This window comes from Ahaetulla prasina, chromosome 1 (genome assembly GCF_028640845.1).
Source record: "Ahaetulla prasina isolate Xishuangbanna chromosome 1, ASM2864084v1, whole genome shotgun sequence".
NCBI lineage: Eukaryota > Metazoa > Chordata > Lepidosauria > Squamata > Colubridae > Ahaetulla > Ahaetulla prasina.
In genome coordinates this window covers 277173884-277191792 of record NC_080539.1, presented here as the reverse complement: position 1 = coordinate 277191792, position 17909 = coordinate 277173884, and the positions used below count along the sequence as shown (strand labels likewise).

Here is a 17909-nt window from a genome sequence, read left to right as displayed (position 1 = left end):
ACAGCTTGTCTTCAGAAGTTGTAGGTGTTTCATCACTGGAGATTTTAAAGAAGAGACTGGACAGCTACCTGTCTGAAATGGTATAGGATCTCCTGCTTGAGCAAAGAGTTGGACTAAAAGACCTCCATGGTCCCTTCCAACTATTCTGATTAATAGGATCATATTTTTATCTCTCAGTTCATGCAAGGATAGGCTGGTGTCCTCTGGTTCAGCACCAAGCAACCCAAGCACAGTTGAGAACATCAATTGCCTACTGCTGAATTCTTAAATAATACATATAGCAAATATAATTGGCTTCACTGGAAGTAGTTTTTCTTCTGTTTTGGGGCTTTGTTGCATCTGAAAAAATTATAAGGTCTTGCACCTTCAAAGGCACTGAATTTTTCATTTACCCTGGAAGTGAATTCAGAATTATATAAAAATGAATAGTCTGTCCAACGTATTTACATTAAATGATATTTCAGAAGAAATAGTGCAAGATTCAATAGATCCCAAGTGCTTGTATAGAAAAAAGAAGTTAGATTTATTGCTATTTTTTCTTCCACACACTTAAAAATAGAGAGAGAAAGTGAGAAGAGAGAAAGCACTGTTTTTTGGTGCTCAAAAGACTACATATTATTTAAGAATATTGAACATAATAAAGACTGCATATTCATTTTTAAAAAATATATTTGTGGTAGTTTTTGACTATGAAATAACCCCAAATGTCAGGTTTACCTTTACAGTAAAATATATGTTATGTTATGTTAAATATATGTTATGTTATGTTATATATTCTTCTGTAGCACTTCTATTAATAGAGACAATGTTGAATTAATATGTAATAACATTCTAATCATATACTAGTAATTTTAAAACCATAGGAGTTTTTTTTAATCATAAACAGTTTTTTTTAAAGCAGGAGTATGAACAGTTGAACAATCCAATTTGCAAAGCCCACTTTTTTTTGTGGCAATATGCTGAATTCAAAACTACTTTGTCTCTAAAAAGCTTTCATATCTAACTCTTCCCATCATCCAGGAGCCAAAATAGTATCAGATTTCTGAAGTAGAAGACTTTATTGCATCCAATAGAGGGAAGGCACAAAATATCACTACAGACATATTACGCCTGAAGGAGTTAATCTCAACATCATTACAGTAATAGCTTGGTACAGAATTTAACAAAGAAAAATAGAATTTCAGGCAACCTAAAAATGAAACAAGTAGGTCCCAGATATTTTCCTTAACTGTTACCCTTAATCTTCTGCCATGCCCTTCTTTCAATTAAAGTACAAATTAATAGGTTGTTTCAGAAAATTTTGTATCATGATATGTATCAATTGTCCCTGAGATACTGATAGGCTGGAGCAGGGTGGCTATGGGATGAGAATGTCCATTTCTCTTCTTTCTGAGCAGTTATGTATAATTCTCTTAAAATTAGGGACTGAGTGAAAGGCCATGGGAAATGATCATAACAACTATTAAACTAGGAAGCAGTGGAACAAGTTTTCTCCTGGAGTCATGAGTGTTTCGTCACTGAAGGTTTTCAGTTAAGGGTTGGACAGCCATTTCCCTAGGATGGTCTGAGAATTCTTGACCTGGTGTATGGGGAGGAAATAATGATCTTGAGGAACAGGAGGAAGAACAGCTACTGTCGTGTCCCACTCCTCCGCTGACGGCCGGGTCAGGGAAATCCGAATCAGGCTTGCCTCTGCAGCTCTGCCCAAAGTCCTAGCAAAGTCCTCAGAGCAGGCAGGAGACCAGAAAGTGACTTCAGCAAGATAAGTTCGACTTTGCCTGACTCAGAGACTGCCAGAAAGCAGATCCTTTATATAGGCCATGGGGTGTGGCTCCATGACTCAGCACTCATTAAGGCCTGCCCCTCCCTTCCTTCTGTTGCCTCCGCCTATCCAGTCTTCTGATGCGAGGGTCACTCCAATCAGCAGCTGTTGGAAATAAACTTTCCTCAGGCTCACATGCTGTGGAGGAGGGGGAGGGGTCTAGCTGCTCCATTTGCCTGGGCATGGAGCCAGGGCTGGGGCCGGGGGATGCTCCCTCCTCTGCAGCCTGCTTGGGCATGGAGCCAGGGCTGGGACCGGGAGGTGCCCCCTCCTCTTCAGCTTGTCTGGGCATGGAGCCAGGACTGGGGCCGGGAGGCATACATTCCTCCGTGTTCGGGAGCAGAATAGAAGGCCCCGGCTGCTGTGAGAGCGGGCAAGACACAACAGCTACCAAGCCAACGGTCACATAAAAGGAGTCCTGGTGGCATTGTGGTTAGAATGCAGTATTGCAGGCTAACTCTGCCCACAGCCTAGAGTTAGATCCTGATGGGGCTTGAGGTTGCCTCAGCCTTCAATCCTTCCAAGGTCGGTAAAACGAGGACCCAGATTGTTAGGGGCATTGTAAGGGAGTGCTGTAAATCACTATGGGGCAGCGAATTAATCTAAGTGCTACTGCTATTGCTAAAATGGGAAAAATTCACAGTAAAAAAAAGTAAGTAAATGTCTCAGAGCAATCTCTTCCTAATTCAAGTGAAGATAAAGGGAAGGAGGGAGACTCAAGATTCTGTTACTATCACTTTATAATACTGCAAAAGAAGTTCTGACCTACACGACATTGCTTTTCTAATTTGATGTATCTTGAAAGTTTGACATCTAGATAGGATTAGAACAGGGGTGTTAAACTCAAGGCCCGTGGCTAGATCCGGCCTGCGGGGTGCTTAAAACCAGCCCGCAAGACCAGCCTGGAAATATCAAAGGACCAGCCCGTGGTGCCTCTGGCGGCTAAAACAGGCCACATGCGAGCCCCCTCACCCCTCGTTTTCACCCACCATGGCCTTCTGCATTACTCCGCCGACTGAAAATGGACCAAAAAATGGGCCCAAAACAGGCTGAGAAATGGCAAAAAACAGGCCAAAAATGGGCCCTGCGGCCCCTTTTCAGTTGGCAGAGTGCTGCAGGAGGCATCCGTCCCAACCCCCTACCGCCGCCGCCCCCCTGCCACCGCCCCTGCCACTGGCCCACAGAGAACTAAAATGCTGATCTGGCCCTTGAAGAAATCCAGTTTGACACCCCCTGGATTAGAAGACTTCAAAGGTCCCTTCCAGTCCTATAATTCTATGATTTATTGGGAGTTTCATCTGGGCTCAAACAGATTAGTCCCAGATTAGATTCAGCATGTATCCTTAGGACCAAAGCATTTGGTTGCTTGAGGTAAAATGTAAGAGAACCCATCCATTTCTATTCTAATATCCAAGAAACCCAGTAAAAGATCTGAAAGTGAAACAGTCTACTCAACCAGAAGTGGGAAAGTAATACCTTATCATGAACCAGTTTCCCACATAATCCCTCATAAAATATGAATCCAGCTGGGTGACTTTGGGCCTGTCACTCTCTCTTAATCCTAGAAAGGCAGCGGCAATGGGAACCACTCCCAAAAACCTTGACAATAAAACTGCAGGGACTAGTCCATGCAGTTGTCAGGAATCAACACTAACTTACACACACACACACACACACACACCACACACCACAAACAACAACCCCCACCCACTATTTATTTAACTTTATAATAACAGTTTAGTTTTTGGAATGAAGACAATCCACGAAATGCTCAACAATTAGCCTGACTTTATCTAAGGGTACAATTAGAATTCTTAATATGATTCTGAAATTGGATACTTGCTGCACTGAACTTCTTCCATAATCCGATTTTGAACAAAAAATATGGAGAGAGAAGCTGCTGGTGTAACTGTGAACTCTAATTCCAATGATTTGGTATATGGTAAGGAGCCAATGAAGAAAATAGCATGGTATGTCAAATATTTGTGCCAAATGAGTCCTAACTTCAGTGGCTGGGTAGGAAGGTTTAAAAAAAAAAAGTGAATTTAAACTTACTACAGTAGAAATTTTGTTGCATACTGCCATCTTGTGGGACAAAATCGTTTTTAAAATGATAACTCTACAAGCTTTATTATTATTCTGAACTGCACAATGCATTTGCAGCTCTTCCTGTAAAGCAGAAAATTGGAGGAGGATTCACACTTTCCTGTGGAAGAAAGAGAAATATGTCATGGGAATATCTAAGAATTCCAAAGAAATTTTCTTTGTAATAGTATTGATAACTGAGTGCCATACACAGGGTGACATACAGGGAAAAAGAAGAAGGTCTAGATTAGGTATCAAGAGGAATACTGGAGAAAGTTGAAAGTTGCTGGGGAATTCCAGTTCAGGATTAACCACCTCCAAGAAGCATGGATGAAAATAACTTTATTGTCAAAATGAGAATATGGTAGAAACTGTCCATGAGGAAGCAATTGGCAGACTATGGGCCCCATGTCACTCACTATAGCTTTGCCATGCTAACAAATTTCCCAGCTCAGATGTGAATAGCTTTCATGATAGAGGTGAATGTTTCTTCAGGGTCAGTCTTGTCATTTCATCTTGTGTCTTTTCATCTTTTAGTGCTTTCAGAAGCTTATCTGAAAAGTGTAGAATTTAACATTAGCCATGTTACAGATACTATTGCAAAGACGTATGATTCTTTAGTAACAGCAAATAAAGAATAATAATAATAATAAAAAGTCACAATGACATTGGTTTTGGAGCATATTCTAAAGTTAATATTTGGAAAATGTGGCTTGCCTGCTGGTGTACTTTGCAATGCACATAAGGATTGTGACAGAGCAAATTCTAGACCCCTTGTTCCTTTGTCAGGGGTTGTTGTTGGTGACTGTACAGGTGGTCCTCGAGTTACAACCACAACTGAGCCCAAAATTTAAGTTGCTAAGTGAAATATCTGTTAAGTGAGTTCCAGTGGTAGGCTTCTACTGGTTCGCCCCAGTTTCCGTGAATTGGTAGCGACAGCAACGGGAGGCTCCGTTCACCTGCCCGGATATCATCACGGACAGTCTGCTCATGTGCAGAAGGTTCTGCGCATGCGCAGAAATGCTGCGCGCGTGCTCACAGTTGTAAACCGGTAGCAAAGGTAAGTGGAACCCACCACTGGTGAGCTTGCCCCATTTTACAACTTTTCTTGCCAGAGTTGTTAAATGAACCATTGCATTTGTTACGTTAGTAACACGGTTGTTAAGTAAGTCTGGATTCCCCATTGATTTTGCTTGTCAGAAGTTCACAAAAGGAGACCACACGACCCTGGGACATTGCAACTGTCATTGCCAATCATCTGAATTTTGATCATGTGTGACCACAGGGATTCTGCAACAGTTGTAAGTGGAAAAAATGGTCATAAGTCAAATTTTTCAGTGCCGTTGTAACTTTGAACGGTCACTAAATGAACTGTTGTAAGTTGAGGACTACCTGTATTGTTCTATAACTCATTTGCCCAGTGATGGTGTGATGCTTTTATATGATACATCAGAATTGCACAGTAGTTCCCCCCCCTTCAAGCTATTCATATGACTTCTGATGTTTGCTGGAACTTTTTGCAGTTCACAAATTTTCAAGATGAGTGATTATAGTCAGCTTTTCTTTTTATTATGGACGATTGACTTTAGGAATATGGGTTAACAGCTTAAATCTCCAAAAGAATCATCAATAAATAAATAAAAAATCAACTTTCTAAATTTTCTCTACAATTTTGGCAGAAATATACACTTATAGCTGCCCACTCAGTATGCAATCTTCAGCTGATACAAACAATTCTCATTTTCAAATAATCTGCCTGAAATTACTTTGATGATGATTTACTTTTTAAAATGTTATTTTTTACCCATCAATTTAGGAATTGGTATTTTATGTCAGCTGGACATCAAAATGATTGGCTCAAAATTCTTGGAGTAAGCCTCTTATCTCTTTGCATTAAGAATCATAAAAATAGCCTGGTCCAGCATTATGCTCAACAGGTCTGCTGGCTTAGCTAGAACAGATGGGAGAAGCATTGTAAGACTTCTGGAATATATCAGGTGAGAAAAGGCTGATTGAAAAGATCACAAAGATTAGAGGTTGTTTAGAAGTTCTTTCCCACCATAGCAACATACCCTTCATAAATCACTTTAAAAACATTTATTCCGTCCTTGGTTTCAGAATGCATTGGTCTGGACTCTAAGCAAGCTATATTTATGAACTGGCCAAGATCCAGCAGAAAATCTTGTTAAAGGAAGGAGGAATTCTTTCCTGATGTCTGTGTGGATGTTTTAGCTACCTAAAACATGTGTATGATCACAAAAACCTGTAAAGGGAAAGAGGCAGGGGTGAAATCTAAAAATTTTCCCTACCGGTTCTGTGGCCGTGGCTTAATTGGTGGCCGTGGCTTGGTGGTCAGATGGCTTGGTGGGCGTGGCCAATAACAATAAATAATAAAAATAATAAACAAAGTATAAAAAACAATAAGAGGTACCAAAAACCAACTTTCACACTTTACACACACACAACACAACTGACTCACACACAATGTAAAAGCAGCTGCACTTCACACTTCACATAGCCACAAAAAGCTCAAAAACCAACTTTCACACTTTACACACACACAACTAACACACACACACAATATGCCACATACAGCTTTCTGAGATTTTGTGTGTTTGTGTAGTTAGAGTGAAACACTACAGAAACACACCAAATCTCAGAAAGCTGCACAAATATTTTATTTTATTTTATTTTATTTTATTTTATTTTATTTTATTTTATTTTATTATTTTATTTTATTTTATTTTATTTTATTTTATTTTATTTTATTTTATTTTATTTTATTTTATTTTATTTTATTTTATTTTATTTTATTGTGGACTTCAAATCCCAGAATTCCTCAGCCAGCAAAGCCAGCCAGTTGATCACCGAGGAAATAGATTAGCTGAGTGATTGATTCTGTCTGGCTGAAACTGAAACTGCTTTCCGGCTATGGCCATGCATTCATCAGTAATCAGGTAAGTGCCTTAGAATCTCTACTCTTACTTGTAGAAAACATGTTTTCTACAAGTAAGAGTACAAGTAAGGTTCTGCTGATGAGGAACTCAGGTGAGATCGCCAGAGGAGACTTTAATTTTTTTTTTTAAAGTTTAAAGTCTCTGCCAATCTCAGCTGAGGGGCGGGATCCTCAAAGGCTTTTTTTTTTTACTTTTAAAGGCCTGTTTCGGCTGAAGCAAAACCGGCTTTTAAAAGTAAAAAAAAAAACACCTCTGCAGATGGTGCTGCTCAGCAGAGGCAGGGGGGCGGGCCCAGGAATTTTTGCTACCAATCCTCCGAACCAGCAGCCGCCATCGCTACTGGATCGCGTGATCCGGTCCGATCCGGGAGCATTTCACCCCTGGAAAGAGGCATAATGAAGGAAATAGAGGAAATTCAAAAGAATCAAAACAATTGGAACTTAGATAATAAGATGGAAGATATACAGGCAAAGGTAGATAGGGCAGATGAAGAAAGAGTAATATTACAATATAGATTAATGGAATATGCTATAAGGGTGAGGGGTTTGAAGCAAAATAGGAAGGAAAATTTAAAAGAGATTTTTACGCAAGCCTTTGCTCAGATAAAGGGTGTGGAGCCAGAAGATTTTGAGATTAATATTGAAAGAATTTATCGTGTTAATTCTTGGTGGGCAAGACAAAATAGAGTACCGAGGGATGTGGTTATTTATTTTACAACTAAAAAGATTAGGTATGAAATTTTGCAAGCCTTTAATAAAAATAAATTTCAAATATTGGGACAAGATATAAAAATGATGAAGGAAATTCCTCCTAAAATGTTAAGAAATAGAAGAGAATTTCCTTTTTTAGTGGATGAGTTTAAGAAACATCAGATATATTATAGATGGGAAGTTCCAATGGGTTTGTCAGTGAATTTTAGAGGCAGAAAGTATTTTCTTAATTCAGTTATGAAAGCGAGACATTTTTATATTAATGTTTTAAAGAATGGGAATCCTTTGTTGTTAGATGCTAAGTTAATTGGTTTGGAAATGACGGAAAATAGAATGGGAGAGGGGAGGAATGTTTAAGATGTGAATATGATGATTATGGTTAATTTTTGGAATTGATTTGTTTAGGATATAAATTATAGGATTTTTGTTATTTGTTATTTGTATGGTATAAATTTATGAGATGATATTTAATTATTTAATTGTGAAGGATGGAAAGTGAAATTTATGAATTTAGATAATGTGGATGTAATGATTTTAATTGTTTACTGTTATATTGTGGATGTAGTTTAAATGATTATTTGTTTTAATTGACACATTTATAGATAGTAAAAGTTATGAAGTTAAGCTGGAAATATTATATTTGAGAGATTTTATTCGAAATGATATTTGATTGGGAGTAGTATTGGAAGATTGGATATTAAATGTTATGACAATTGAAGAAATATATAAGTGATAAAAATTTGAATTTGAGAAGCTGGATTGTAATTTAAGAAATGGACTTATGAAATTTGAAGGAATATACAAGTGGGTGAAAAAAAATTGAATTTTAGAAGATGGACTAATTTTTAAAATGGACTGTAAGAAGAACAGACATTAAATGTTATGGCAATTGAAGAAATATATAAGTGATGAAAATTTGAGTTCGAGAAGATGGACTGTAATTTGAGAAATGGATTTATGAAATTTGAAGAAATATACAAGTGGGGAAAAAATTGAATTTGAGAAGATGGATTAATTTTAAAAATGGACTGTAAGAAGAAGTAATATGTGAAGTTGGTATTGCTTCTTTTCTTTTTTTCTTTTTATTATTCTTTCCTATCTCTTTATTTTTATTGTGAGGGGATCTAAAGTTTTAAATTTTTAAAGGTGGGAGGTTATGTATATTTTGTATACCTTAGCTTGTGATTGCTGGTCATAATACCCGGTATTTGCTCTGGGAAGTCTGGGGGGGGGAAGGGGGAGGAGGGGGGAAAGGGGGGGAAATGATACATGGATTATTAATTTACAGTAATTTTTGAAGATATGAAATTAAAATTTAAAATGATATTGGGGATGCTCGACTGCCATTTCAGAAAGAAAAGGAGAGAGGAGTAGAAGGAGGGAAGAAAGTAGGTAGGAAAGAGTAGAGAAGGAGGAGGGGAATAAGGTTAGATAGGGTGGAAGAAGGGAGGAGTGGAGAAGGAGGAGAGGAAGTAGTAAAGTGAAGGAGATGAAGGATGTGAAAGTAGTAGAGGGTAGAGAGGGAGGATGTGAAGAAAGGAAGTGGCAATCGGGCAGGCCTGAATCAGTAATAAATAAAAATTAATGATTAATGATGGATAATAGTTTGTATCATAAATATGATGTTGGAAAATGGAAATAAAAATTATTTATAAAAAAAAAAAGAAAAGAAAGAAAATTGCCTTACTACTTATTAGTAATCTACTAATAGACCTTACTTTAAAAGGTGTGTCCACTAATGAGTGCATACTTGGGATTGAATATATGATTTCTTAGTTAAAATATTCAGTGGTTGTATTAGAAAGTTTATCAAATTTTTAACTATATATACATATGTTGGAAGTGTATACATTGACCATGTATTGCTTTTATTTTAAAGAAATGTTTTTCTTTAGTAGTGGCCACTAGCTGTGGCCTCTACTTAAAGCATCTCTTTATTTATTTTATTTATTAAATTTATTTACTTATTAAATTTATTAAATTTATTGGCCACCCATCTTATCATAAGGTAACTCTGGGTAGCATTATTGTTGTTGTTGTTGCTGTTGTTGTTGTTGCTTAAATCAAAGGTCCCCAACCCCTGGGAGGCGGCTCACTACCGGGTCATGGTTGTTTACAACTGGGGTATGCAAGTGGCAGGCCAGCGCGCATGCACATATGCGCACAACTCAAGTTGCACAAGTTGAGCTGTGCACACGTATGTGTGCAGCAACTCACCACTCATGGAAGTTGAGATGTGTGCACATGCGCTCTGGCCCGCTGTTCACATGGCCCGGTTTCCCTCTCCCTCCCTGCTGGGCTGCCAAGCCGCAATGGTTGAGCACTGCTAGTTTAAATACTATTAGGCAGGAGGGAAAAATATAAACATTCAGTCTGGATATTCATTTATATTTCCATAAGCATAAGAACAACAACAATAAAAAATTGAGATGTTACTTATAAAATTCTCAAAGATTCAAATGAACTTGGATATTGGACATTCTAGAGTGGTTAAATATATTCAGGATAGAATCACTCTAGATTTCAGGCCTTGAATCAATTGAAATGAAAGGATTGCTAGGTCATAAACCAGAGAACTGCCCAATGTTTTCAAAATCTTTGGACCAGTAGCAGAGGTGGGTTTCAGCAGGTTCTGACCAGTTCTGGAGAACCGGTAGCAGAAATTTTGAGTAGTTTGGAGAAGCGGTAGTAAAAATTCTGACTGGCCCCGCCCCCATCTATTCTCTGCCTCCCAAGTCCCAGCTGATCGGGAGGAAAAAAACAGACCCAGGAAACTACAGACCTATCAGCCTGACCTCAATACCGGGGAAGATTCTAGAAAAGATAATCAAGCAACGAATCACCAAACACCTAGAAGCAAACAAAGTAATAACCAAAAGCCAACATGGGTTTGTCAAAAACAGATCATGCCAGACTAATCTTATCGCATTCTTTGACAAAATGACAAAATTAGTAGACCAGAGGAATGCTGTCGATATAATTTACTTGGACTTCAGTAAAGCATTTGATAAAGTAGACCATAACCTACTACTAGATAAAGTAGAAAAATGTGGGTTAGACAGCACCACCACCAGATGGATTCGTAACTGGCTGACCAACCGCACTCAACGTGTAGTCCTCAACGGAACTACATCCACATGGAGTATGCAGTGGAGTACCCCAAGGCTCTGTTTTAGGCCCAGTACTCTTCAACATCTTCATCAATGACTTGGACGAGGGGATAGATGGGGAACTCATCAAATTTGCAGATGACACCAAGCTGGCAGGAATAGCCAACACTCCAGAAGATAGGCTCAAATTACAGAAAGATCTTGACAAACTTGAACATTGGGCTATCTAACAAAATGAAATTCAACAGTGAAAAAGTAAGATTCTACATTTAGGCAAAACCAAAATGCACCAGTACCGTATATGTGGTACCTTGCTCAATAGTAGTACCTGTGAGAGGGATCTTGGAGTCCTAGTGGATAACCATTTAGATATGAGCCAGCAGTGTGCAGCAGCTGCTAAAAAGCCAACACAGTTCTGGGCTGCATAAACAGAGGATAGAATCAAGATCACGTGAAGTGTTAGTGCCACTTTATAATGCCTTGGTAAGGCCACACTTGGAATATTGCATCCAGTTTTGGTCTCCACGATGTAAAAAAGATGTTGAGACTCTAGAAAGAGTGCAGAGAAGAGCAACAAAGATGATTAGAGGACTGGAGGCTAAAACATATGAAGAACGGTTGCAGGAACTGGGTATGTCTAGTTTAATAAAAAGAAGGACTAGGGGAGACATGATAGCTGTGTTCCAATATCTCAGGGGTTGCCACAAAGAAGAGGGAGTCGGGCTGTTCTCCAAAGCACCTGAGGGTAGAACAAGAAGCAATGGGTGGAAAACTGATAAAAGAAAGAAGCAACTTAGAACTAAGGAGAAATTTCCTGACAGTTAGAACAATTAATAAGTGGAACGACTTGCCTGCAGAAGTTGTGAATGCTCCAACACTGGAAATTTTTAAGAAAATGTTGGATAACCATCTGACTGAGATGGTGTAGGGTTTCCTGCCTGGGCAGGGGGTTGGACTAGAAGGCCTCCAAGGTCCCTTCCAACTCTGTTGTTATGTTATGTTATGTTATGTTATGAAATGGGGATTTTGCAGTAACCTTCCCCTGGATTGGGGAGGGAATTCAGATTTTACAGTATCCTTCCCCTGCCATGCCCACCAAGCCATGTCCACCAAGTCATGCCATGCCCACCAAGTCATGCCACGCCCACCAAGCCATGCCCACAGAATCGGTAGTAAAAATTTTTGAAACCCACCACTGACCAGTAGTAGAAATTAGGTATCATACTAATTCTTCACTATCTTATTACTGAGCTTTAACCTTCTTTTCTCTTGGGATAAACTTTGGGGCAAACTTGGTGTTCTGTGACAATTATGAATGACAGGACAGATCTGGGAAAATAATAGGCAGGAGAATCTGTGTGGCTGGTGAGGGGGGAGTCACCTTCCTTTTCATCTTGTACTTAAGACTAATTTGGGATTACAATTTGGTAGATTTGGGGCTGGCAGAATAAGTATATTTTTTTAAAGGAAATGATTTGAGAAATTAATTAAGTTGTTATGTGAATGCACTGAGATTGGAACTGCCAGGTTTATTGAATAAAAACTTTGGACTACTAATAATTTATGAAGGGGGGAAAATGTAGATAATTGCTTCTCCTCTTCAAATGTATTGCTATTGAACCAGAAGGTTTTCATATCTGTACACATAATAAAGACACAGATATAACCTAATAATCTTGTTGGTAAGGCTTTCTGGTACTGATAGGACAAATACAGAAATTTTCAAGTCGAAGTATTGGGTTTGGGAAAGAGATACGAAATGTAAAGTTGTTCCGTTAGACTGTTTGGAAGACAAGGACCTTCTGTTTTGGTAGTTGGTGGAGCCTTTTCAACCGCAGCTTTCCATACTTTGAGGTAGCAAAAGTGTCAACAAGCAAGATTATGAGGAGTCAGATCTCAGTTACTCACACTGCTGCGGGTCGGAGCCATCTCCTGTGAGGGCCAGCAGTTCCAACTCCTTCAGACGGATGCCAAGCTCACAGATTTCCCCATCTGGCTGTTGTTGCTGGTGTGCCTCAGCGCTCTCTGAGGCAGGACAGAAGAAGCGCAAAGGCTCATAGGGAATGGGAGCCAGGCCAGCTGGCCAGGGAGGGGGGCAACAACGCTCGCTTGTGAGTGGAAATAACCCAAGACCAGGTGGAGGGCGTTGAGGCCCAGCTGGTGCTGCTGCGTCTCCTCCTCGCAATGGCACAAAAAGCTTCCGCCAGAGAGCACAATCGGTTAGGTTAGTGCTTTGGGTAGTTCGGTCATAGAGGGAGGGGAAGAATACAGGGGGTGGTGGCTGAGGGGGTGGAGGAGGCTGTTGCTGGTGGCTCATGGAGTTGCTCCTGATGGCTCAGCAACTGCACTGCTACTGCCATGGAAACCTCAGAATCTAGAAAGTGTCATGGAGTTTTAAAGGTCTACAGCAGTGTTTCTCGCCCTCAGCAACCTTCAGATGCGTACACTTCAGCTCCCAGAAATCATCTCTGCCACTTTTGCCTTGGGGGAAGAGACATCTTCCATATTTCTTCAGGCTTTACTTTCATATCAGCCTTGAGCAATTAAATTTTAAACTAGAAGATGAAATATATTAATGTCTTTCAAGAAAAAGATACTTGATTTGTTATACAGGTAGTCCTTAACTTACGACCACGATTGAGCCCCAAATTTATGTTGCTAAGTGAGAAATTTGTTAAGTGAATCTTGCCCCATTTTACAACTTTTTCTGCCACATTTGTTAAGTGAATCACTGCAGTTGTTAAATGAATAATACAGTTGTTAAGTGAATCTGGTTTCTCCATTGACTTTGCTTGTCAAGAAGGTCGCAAAATAATAATAATAATAATAATAATAATAATAATAATAATAATAATAATAATAATAATAATAATAATAATAATAATAATAATAATAATAATTTAATTTGTATACCGCCCTTCTCCCGAAGGACTCAAGTGTTAACAGCCAAATAAAAACAACAGTCAAATACATACAATATAAATAAAACAATAGCTAAAAAACTTATTCAAAATTTGGCCCAAAATTTAAAATATATTTAAAACCCTAAAAACAAATTAAAAATTAAAAAACCCATAAAAACATCTAAAAATTATTCTATGCCAGTCCTGCGCGGAAAAATAGGTACGTCTTAAGCTCGCGGCGAAAGGTCCGAAGGTCAGGGAGCTGTCGAAATCCAGGGGGAAGTTCGGGAACCAAATGACCACAGGGCACTGCAACCATCATAAATGTGAGTCAGTTTTCAAGCATCTGAATGTAAATCAGGTGACCATGGGAATTCTGCAACAGTCGTAAGTGTGAAAAATGATCATAAGTCAGTTTTTTCAATGCCGTTATAACTTCGAAGGGTCACTAAGCGAACTGTTGTAAATTGAGGACTACCTGTATTCCTTTTCTCTGTCTGCATCCATGTCATCTTCTCTCTTGGGCCATTCTTAGATTTTGTGTCTCTCTTAAAGCACTAAAGAAAGAATAGGAGTCCCTGGGTATAAGGAGCAGGCTTAGACTACCAAACATTTATCTCAGGGGTGAAATGCTCCTGGTTCGGACCAGATTGGCCAATCTGGTAGCTATGGTGGCCGGTGGTTCAGAGAACCGGTAGCAAAGATCCCTGCCCCCCCCATGCCCCCGCAATCTCTCAGTCACTTGCTTGCCCGCTTGCCGCTTCTTTTAAAAAATGCTTTTAAAAGTAAAAAAAAGAGGATCTGACGATCACAGCTGAGCCGCGTGATTGTGAGAGCCTTTTTTTTACATTTAAAAGCATTTTTTTACAACCTAGTCGGCGCCCCACAGCTGATCACACCCCCCACTCTGTTCTACTTACCCCATGCCCCCTTTTGCTGTGTACTGCACTTGTGTGCGCACTTTGCATTTGGTGCATGGTGCGCACTGCGCATGCACATGCACAGCGTGCATGTGCAGCCAGTGAACTGGTAGTAAACCGGTTCAGATTTCACCACTGATTTACCTCCCATATCTTCCCCTTTACTGAAATATACCTATTGGACACTGGTTAATTACAAAGGAAGGATCTCAGCTCACTATCTAATCTTTTTCCAATTCTTTTAAAGATGATAGATTTCAGTACAGTCTGTATGATAAGCATATTGTTGCTAAAATTATTGAAGAATCAGTCATGAGCATTGTTTTTTTTTTAATTGTACATACGTTTGTTCCATATTTTTTACTTTTACTATTAAAGTAAAACCTGTACTCTGTCCTACTTTTTACCGAGATAATATTAGTATACAAATCATGTAGAAATAATGTGTCTCTCACACAAGAAGTCCGTGAAATAGAGAAGCCATCTTTTTAAGCACTCTCTATCCACCATAATTAACTACCAATATTAGTTTTCTTAGCATTCTTGTGAGCAAATTTTTTATTGCAGAAAAACGTATTTTTAGATAATAGATATTTTGGGTGATTCAAGGTATCCTGCAAAACTGCTTTTCATCCAGCAGAGGGAATCAAATACTTACAGTCTGGCCGCCTGTGTAGGTATTTATATCTGCGCTTGTTCATTGTATTTAACATGCTACTTAATATCCTACCTATATTCCCTCATAGTACATAATCTCCATTGCAAGAAAAATATGGGCATAACCCACCTGAAGAATATTCAATTTTTTTTCTCAAACTGATTTTTTGGGAAAAAATATTATGTGAAGCAGGGCAGTAACTTTTTTGTCAGGTAATTAAGTAACCAAACTTTCACCGGTTAATCATTGTTTTAACCAATTTGAGAAATTAAGTATAATTGTTTGTGGGAAATAAGGCAGTTAGACTATTTTGACACCAATGTGCTATTGGAATTTTAAAAATATATTGCTTGGGGAATTGTATGGTAGTGCATTAAATGAGAAATTAACTGCTTAGGTTTTTACTAGTTTTCTGTAGCAGGCACTGTGTAGTTAACTCTGGAATTCACATTGGGGAAATTCATGAAGCTATTAATCACTGTGGTCATTGTGGTTATATCCTGCCTCTATTTTCAGAGACATATTTATTTTTATTTATTTACCTATAGAGAGAAGTTACCGTCATTTTTCTGCTTGTAGGCTTCCCATTGTTTGGCAAGAATCAGTCCGCATTCTTCAGAAAATAATGAGTGATAGGCTTGTAACATCTTGTTTATTTACACATGACTCCCAATGGCTCTGAGCAGCTTACACTAAAAAATAAAATAAAAAAACACAAAAATAACCATAAATGATCCCCCAAACACCATATAAACACAGAAAACCTATCTAGCAGCAGTTCAAACTTTACTGATAAAGGAGAACATTTGTAGCTCAGAGTTGAAATGAGGGGTCTTTGGTGCTTTCTGAACTTGGTTGTTTTCTTGCAGACATTTCATTACCCAGATTAGATGACATCAGTGCTAGTAAGGAAGGGGATTTGCTCTCACTATATATTCTAGCGGCTTGCCCTATCAATGTTGGTGGGAGTGGCCTTGGGGGTTCTTTGATTGGGCTGTTTACTGTTAGCTTGTTTGGCAGTTCCTTGGTTGGGGTGTTGTTTACTTCTTGATTGTTGGTCCAGCCTGTTTAATTTCGACCACGTGAGAACTAGCTCCTGTATTTCGGAATACTCCAAGTCCCTTCTCTGAAATCTTTCCTCCTAGTGGAACCTTGGAAGCATGTCTTTTCCATGGAATATCCTTATACATATATTGTAATAATAACAATAACAATAACAACAACAACAACAAAAACAACAACAACAGAGATGGAAGGGACCTTGGAGGTCTTCTAGTCCAACCTCCTGCCCAGACAGGAAACCCTACACCATTTCAAACAAATGGTTATCCAACATTTTCTTAAAAATTTCCAGTGTTGCAGCATTTACAACTTCTGCAGGCAAGCTGTTCCACTGATTAATTGTTCTCCTTAGTTCTAAGTTGCATGTCTCCTTGATTAGTTTCCACCCATTGCTTCTTGTTCTACTCTCAGGTGCTTTGGAGAATAGTTTGACTCTCTCTTCTTTGTGGCAACCCCTGAGATATTGAAACATTGCTATCATGTCTCCCCTACTCCTTCTTTTCATTAAACTAGGCATACTGAGTTCTTGCAACTTTTCTTCATATATTTTAGCCTCCAGTCCCCTAATCATCTTTGTCGCTCTTCTCTGCACTGTTTCTAGAGTCCCAACATCTTTTTTACATCGTGGCGACCAAAACTGAATGCTATATTCCAAGTGGGGCCTTACCAAGGCATTATAAAGTGGTATTAACACTTCACGTGATCTTGATTCTATCCCTCTGTTTATGCAGCCCAGAACTGTGTTGGCTTTTTTGGCAGCTGCTACACACTGCTGGCTCATATCTAAATGGTTGTCCACTAGGACTCCAAGATCCCTCGCACAGTTACTACTATTGAGCAAGGTACCACATATATGGTACCTGTGCATTTTGGTTTTTTGGCCTAAATGTAGATCCTAACTTTTTTCACTGTTGAATTTCATTTTGTTAGATAGCGCCCAATGTTCTAGTCTGTCAAGATCTTTCTGTATATATAACATATATAATATATATAACAACAGAGTTGGAAGGGACCTTGGAGGCCTTCTAGTCCAACCCCCTGCCCAGGCAGGAAACCCTACACCATCTCAGTCAGATGGTTATCCAACATTTTCTTAAAAATTTCCAGTGTTGGAGCATTCACAACTTCTGCAGGCAAGTCGTTCCACTTATTAATTGTTCTAACTGTCAGGAAATTTCTCCTTAGTTCTAAGTTGCTTCTTTCTTTTATCAGTTTTCCACCCATTGCTTCTTGTTCTACCCTCAGGTGCTTTGGAGAACAGCCCGACTCCCTCTTCTTTGTGGCAACCCCTGAGATATTTTATTAAACTAGACATACCCAGTTCCTGCAACCGTTCTTCATATGTTTTAGCCTCCAGTCCCCTAATCATCTTTGTTGCTCTTCTCTGCACTCTTTCTAGAGTCTCAACATCTTTTTTACATCGTGGCGACCAAAACTGGATGCAATATTCCAAGTGTGGCCTTACCAAGGCATTATAAAGTGGCACTAACACTTCACGTGATCTTGATTCTATCCCGATCACATGAAATGTTAGTGCCACTTTATAATGCCTTGGTAAGGCCACACTTGGAATATTGCATCCAGTTTTGGTCGCCACGATGTAAAAAAGATGTATCTTGAGCCTATCTTCTGGAGTTTTGGCTATTAATGCCAGCTTCGTGTCATCTGTAAATTTGATGAGT

The 17909-nt window shown here is 39.0% G+C and overlaps 1 protein-coding gene across 1 annotated transcript; it reads right to left on the bottom strand.

The window, feature by feature from the left end:
* Positions 1-4375: 4375 nt before the first annotated feature.
* Positions 4376-13001, bottom strand: C1H11orf91 (chromosome 1 C11orf91 homolog). The gene is made up of 2 exons (XM_058175131.1): positions 12593-13001; positions 4376-4461 (listed from the first exon to the last, which is right to left on the bottom strand). Exons 1-2 carry the CDS (start codon positions 12999-13001, stop codon positions 4376-4378), a joined length of 495 nt encoding a protein of 164 aa, XP_058031114.1.
* Between the last annotated feature and the right edge of the window lie 4908 nt (positions 13002-17909).